The following is a 6,000-nucleotide window of genomic DNA, read 5'->3' on the forward strand; positions in this document are numbered from 1 at the left end:
CGATTGCCAAAAAAAAACTGGGTTTTGATAAAAAAAAAAACTTAAGCCCCCCCCTTTGCGGTGGGTGGGCAGGGGCACGGCGGCCGCGAGTAACCCTGGCGAAGGATCCACTACCTCCGGCGACCACTATGCCGAGATCCTATACCAAACAGAGTTTTTTTTTTTTTTTTGTTGTGAAAACACCATAGCATAACAGCTACGGCCATGGTCTCGGCCATGGCTGTAGCAGGCTTTCCTCTTCCCTTTTTTTTTTTTTTAAACAAAACAGAGAATCATTGGGCCAAAAGGTATTGTACACACGGCCATGGTTTCGGCCATGGCCGATGCCAAATATATATTTTTTTTGATCTGTCATATGCATTCACAAGCAACCAATAATAATAAAAAATAAAATTGCAGCCTCATTGATCAATCATGATCAAGCTCTGAAACCATTGATGGATAATACAACTATTTATAGTGGTGAGGGTAGGGACCAACCCTGCATAGAAACTAGGGTTTCCTTCCCATTAAGGAAACAATACTTTAGGTCCACACATAGTAACTGGATTCATACCATTAAGGTAGCTCCCATCAACACAACTAAACCGATTTTATTAAAATAAAAGTGGGACTATGCTAGCCCACCTTGTGGAAATCTTACACACAGTAGCCAAAATCAACAACCTGCTTTAGCACATCAATGGTCCAAAACTGGCAGAGCAATCAACAATAGCCAAACCAATAATAGTCACAAATAGAACAGGGGTTGGGGGTGAGGCTGGGTTGCATGGGTGGAGGTGGGGGATGGATTGGGATGAAGAGCAAGGATTGGGGGTGGGGGTGGGGGTGGGTTGCAAGGGTGGAGGTGAAGCGATGGATTGGGATGAAGAACAGGGGTTGGGGTGGGGTTGCAATAAATGGGGGTAAAGATGTAAAATCACTTTCATTAAGGGTATTATGGATATTTAATTAATAATTAGACAATGACATCATCACTTTACTGATCTCAGAGCTAACGGTAATGGTACGTTTGTAAAAATCTTTCAAAATATAGGGGAGGTTTATGAAATAGATGAAACTCTAGGGGCGATAGCTAGACGTAATTGTTTGAAACCCCAAGGATGATAGACGTAAATTTGAGGGTGGGATTTTTCATTGTACAGGGGCAGGGCTGTCATTTGACCCTTAATCTTGTATTTTTTTGGCAAATGTCTAATAATTTCTAATTTGGGTCCCGCTTGAATCTTTAGATGACACCTAAAATGATTCATGTTTTCCATTTTCGTCAAAATTTTTGTTGCTATTCGGATTGCAAGAGCTTTCCTACTACCTAGGCTCGTAACCCAAACATTGGTATTTTGAAAAATACTAAACCTAGGAGGGTATTTATGAATCCAAAATTGAACAAGAATTATATCATTTCTTTGGCTGCGAGCCCGGGTAGCAGGAAAGTTTTTGCAACCTGGTAGCAGCTTTTTGCTAAAGCATTCTGTCTCACAAAAATATCTCGTTAAGTAATTTGGGTGGTAGGCATTTTTTTGGGGGGGGGTAATTGTTGGGGGTACAATGTCTTGTATTCCATCTAGGGATGTAAATGGATAACCGAAATCCGAATCCGAATTCGCATCCGTATTCGTTTAGGGGCATCCGTATTCGTTTAGAGATATCCGAAAAATAATCCGAATACTTCGATTAAAATCCGTCGAAAAAATCCGAATACTTAATAATAAAAATTAAGTAAATAATGATTTCAAGGGTTTTGAAGATTAAACAAGTTCTAGAATATGATGAAAAGAGAATCATGATCTAAGAGATATGGATTGAGAGTGAATTGTATCCGCTAGGGGAGGAAGGTCCGGTTACACAAGGCAGAGATGTAAAGCGGATGGTCGAAAATCCGAATCCGATCCGCATCCGAATCCGTTTAGAGGTATCCGTATTCGCCGGGAATATCCGCCTCGATCACATCCGATCCGTATCCGATCCGAATCCGATCCGTTTACATCCCTAATTCCATCACTTGGTTTTTGGGATGATTCCAAAGGGGCGTTAAGAGGTCGTAGGGTCTCGTTATAAATATGTAACGAGGGGTTTTTTTCTTTGTAATGTAATCTGAGAGAGGTGTAAGGACAAGCGGCTATAACCATATTCTTCATTGATAGTGAAACAATCTCATCTCACCGTAGATGTAAGCAATTTTATCGAACCACGTACATAAATCCTTATGTTCATTGTGTGATTATTGCTTGTGATTTCCATTATTTTCTGCATCGTTTTAGGATTCGTTTTCAACAAATAAATGGTAGGAACTCTTGGATCATAATCAAACATGCCAAGAAATAGAACTACATTTGAAAGTGCACTTGAAGTACAAAGTCAAGCCGACTTGTGGTTTACAATAGTAGCATGACTATAAAACCAAGTCATTGCTGATAAAAAAAAAAAACCAAATCATTTTTCTCCATAGAAAGAAAAAGGAGAAAAAGAGAAATAAAAAGGTAATGATAAAAACAAGTAGAAAATGGAAGCCTCCTACTTTATATTTTTCCCTCTTCACTTTTTTCCACTAGATATTCTCAACCATTGGCCTTAATTTCAAGCTGACTTATGAGCAAATACCCACTTTCAGTCATTGTTGATAGAGAGACCTGTTGTGGTTGATAATCTACTGGTTGATAATCTACTTGAAATGACCCAATTTAACTGTTAAACTAATTGACTAGTTTGAATACTCTTAGAAACCTATAAGTTTTTGACTTCTATTTTACAGATAAAAATTCAAAGGTGAAGATGGCCACCTTTGAAAATAAGTAACAATTGGATCATGACTTTCTTCCTTCATCATAAACTCTTCACAAGAAGATGAAGTAGAGATAAGTGGCTCAACTGCATCACAAGAAGTTGTTGTCTCAAGTCCAAGTTCATTTTCTAAGTTTGTTACCCAACTCATACTTTCTAAATCCTTTACTTCTAAGTTTGTTTCCACACTTGATGTAGTAAAACTGATATCATCTTCTAACATATCCCATAAATCTAAGTTGAGTTCATATGGTATTTCAAGTAGCTGTTCTTGGATATCTTGATTGAACCCATCAACTTGGTTTGAGTACTCTAAAATAGATGAACTACAAGATGATAATGAAGGTGATCTCAGCAGTTCCTTTGGTGCTTCATCAACTAAGGATTCATTCTTCTTCTCCAATACCTCAATTGGGTTCTCAGAATGGGAAGAAGAAGCAGATGAGGAGGTAGTGACAGCAGGGTTTTGTCCTTCCAAAGTTAATCTCTTCTTCAAGTGTGTATTCCACACATTCTTAATCTCATTGTCAGTTCTCCCAGGCAAGTTAGAGGCAATTTTTGACCACCTGTGAAATATTGCATTACATACTATAATTAGAATCTTCTATACAAAATACTCAAGCAACTCTAAATGGGACCAAGAGAGGAGTTTTACTTGTTTCCAAGAATTTTATGTTGCTTAATTATAGTGTCCTCTTCTTCTTTGGTGAAATTTCCTCTCTTGATGTCGGGTCTAAGATAATTAATCCATCTCAATCGGCAGCTCTTCCCACAACGCAGCAATCCTGCAACACAAATTGGGCTATGATCAGAAGTTGAAGAATTGCGTACATGTGCACAGATGAATAGAGGCAAGTTCTAGAGAAATCTGCAACAGGACTAGAAAAAACCCACTTTGATACCATGTAAATATCCAATCCAAAGCTCAAACTATTGAGTGGAGGGATTCACAAGAGACAGAAGGTCTCAAGGGTAACTGATGTGGGACTACTCTCCCAACACACTTAATGTACAATTTTAAATGAAGAATAATGATTTCGCAGCGCTTCAATACCATGTAAATATCCAACCCAAAAGCTCAAACTATTGGGTGGAGAGATTCACAAGTATATGAGGATACAGAAGATAAAGAAGGTCTCCGGGTAACTGATGTGGGGCTATTCTCCCAATACACTTTAATGTACAATTTCAAATGAAGAATAATGATTTCAAAATTCAAGTCTTCAACCACTTCTCTTTTCTTTTTTCTTTTTTCAATATTAGTAAGTAATCAACCACCTTGATGTTGAAAGCTTTCAAACCATTATGTGTTCGATGAAATGCTTCAGTTACATCCAAATCAAAAGTTTTAAATCTTCTTACTCTCAAGCAAAAATGGTTTCCTTCCTTGACTTGTTCTCAAGATCATTAATGGAAAGCACAGGATTCTTATACACATGAAGGTTGGGAAACTGAAAAGCTTCATATTTGAGAGAGAGAGAGAGAGAGAGAGAGAGATACCTGCAAGTCTAGGGAGAGCACGCCAATTACTATGTCCATGCTTCTGAATGAAGGCAATGAGTCTCAAGTCCTCTGCAGGTGTCCATGGACCTTTCTTCAATCCAGCCTTGTCACAACAGGGGGCACGCCCTCTACCCATCTATAGCTATGGAGTATAGAATATGAACTACGAATAAAAAGCTAGCAAGTAGAGACGAATACTAAAAATGCAAAGTCATGAAACACATAAGGCCGGCTCCATGTATATATATATGATAAGTACGGGGAGCCAACAAGGTTCATGCCTTTTACTTAGATTCTCTTCTTACTAAACCGTACGCAATAATAACGACACTAAGAAGTATATAAAAATTTGGATATTCTCTTGGGTTGTAACTATATAACAAAATAAGACAAAAAGGTAATTATATAACAAAATAAGACAAAAGGGTAATTATATAATGGGAAGGGATGGGAGATTCTGCGTATCGATTCGTCAAATAGGGGGTGGGGGTGTTATGATCATTTCGGATGGACATTTATGCTCATCTAACGATATTTAATACAGATTGTGTATATGTACGATTGTCCATAAAAAACAAGTTTAAAGGAGAAAGATTCGCACACTGCTAGAGTGAAATTTTCCTTTCAAATGTTTTTTTTTAATTTATTTATAATTTTCTCAATCTCTTGTTTTGAATATGTGGATCCCATATGAATGATACCGGCCTTTTCAAGATAGCCAATGGTGTGGCATACAAATTCCTTCCCACACTAGCAGGGTGCATGGGAAACCCTCTCCCAATTTTTTATTATGATTTTCATTATGATATGAGAAAAAGAACCCTGAAAGGCAATGTGGCCCCTGCGCCCTGACATAGAGGAATGCAAAATGACTGCCCATCTCCCATGAAAGGAGGAAATCCCTCCTATGTTGATGCTTCTGTGCACACTGCCATCATGGGGACCACACTGCCTTTCAGGGAACCTTCTCCCTTATGATATATATATATATATATTGTTTTTGTCCATCCAGGACAAAGAAGACCGCCACCTACATGTATGAAGGAGTGCGAATAGGCGAATATGATGTTGTAACACTCTCAGTGAAACTATGATCACATAGAGCAAAATTAACAAAAATATCCTTGGAAGAGTTTTTTAAAGCAAGCAGCATAGGGGACCGCACCAATGAGGGACGAGAGAACATTTTCATAAATTGGGGACAAAAAGGTTGTTTCGTACAAAAAGGAGAGAGATAGAGACAGAAGAGTAGAAATGTAAATGGATTGAATACAAATGGAATGTGATCGGATATGGGTATCCCCCGACTATATATGAATACTTCTAAATGGGATATGGATGCAAATCAAATTCATATTTTCAACTATTTGTTTACCTCCCTAACTTGTGAAACCCGGACCTTCCTTCCCCTGACCGATCCAATTTGTTCTCAATCATGTCTTAGTTGTTTTAGCTCTTTTCCTCATTCTTTAGAACTTGTTAAATCTACAAGAACCCTCAAGATCATTAGCTACTTAATTTTAATTATTAGTTTTAGGGGGAGGGTTTCCCACAAGGGCAATGTAAAAAGGAATCTAGACACTACAACCAAAGAAGGATTGGAAAATGGTATCATCTATGGGGCCTACATGGGGCCCACATAATCAAAATAGGAGAGAAAAATGTTAGTATGGGTCTCACTGTTTATTATGTGAGGGGGTATAAGGGAATTTGTAC

The 6,000-nt window shown here is 38.1% G+C and overlaps 1 protein-coding gene across 1 annotated transcript; it reads right to left on the reverse strand.

Moving 5' to 3' along the window:
* Positions 1 to 2,724: 2,724 nt before the first annotated feature.
* On the reverse strand, positions 2,725 to 4,420 carry LOC122639133 (transcription factor MYB58-like). Its single transcript, XM_043831962.1, has 3 exons — positions 4,282 to 4,420; positions 3,437 to 3,566; positions 2,725 to 3,347 (listed from the first exon to the last, which is right to left on the reverse strand). The coding sequence occupies exons 1-3, from the start codon at positions 4,418 to 4,420 to the stop codon at positions 2,747 to 2,749; spliced, it is 870 nt and encodes a 289-aa protein (XP_043687897.1). The 3' UTR covers positions 2,725 to 2,746.
* Between the last annotated feature and the right edge of the window lie 1,580 nt (positions 4,421 to 6,000).

The sequence above is a fragment of the Telopea speciosissima genome, chromosome 9, assembly GCF_018873765.1.
Source record: "Telopea speciosissima isolate NSW1024214 ecotype Mountain lineage chromosome 9, Tspe_v1, whole genome shotgun sequence".
NCBI lineage: Eukaryota > Viridiplantae > Streptophyta > Magnoliopsida > Proteales > Proteaceae > Telopea > Telopea speciosissima.

Coding starts and splice junctions, on each gene's coding strand:
- LOC122639133 (XM_043831962.1), bottom strand. CDS start 4,420: ATGGGTAGAGGGCGTGCCCCCTGTTGTGACAAGGCTGGATTGAAGAAA. Junction 3,567..4,281: donor TGCTCTCCCTAGACTTGCAG/GTATCTCTCTCT, acceptor TTTGTGTTGCAG/GATTGCTGCGTTGTGGGAAG. Junction 3,348..3,436: donor CATAAAATTCTTGGAAACAA/GTAAAACTCCTC, acceptor AATATTTCACAG/GTGGTCAAAAATTGCCTCTA.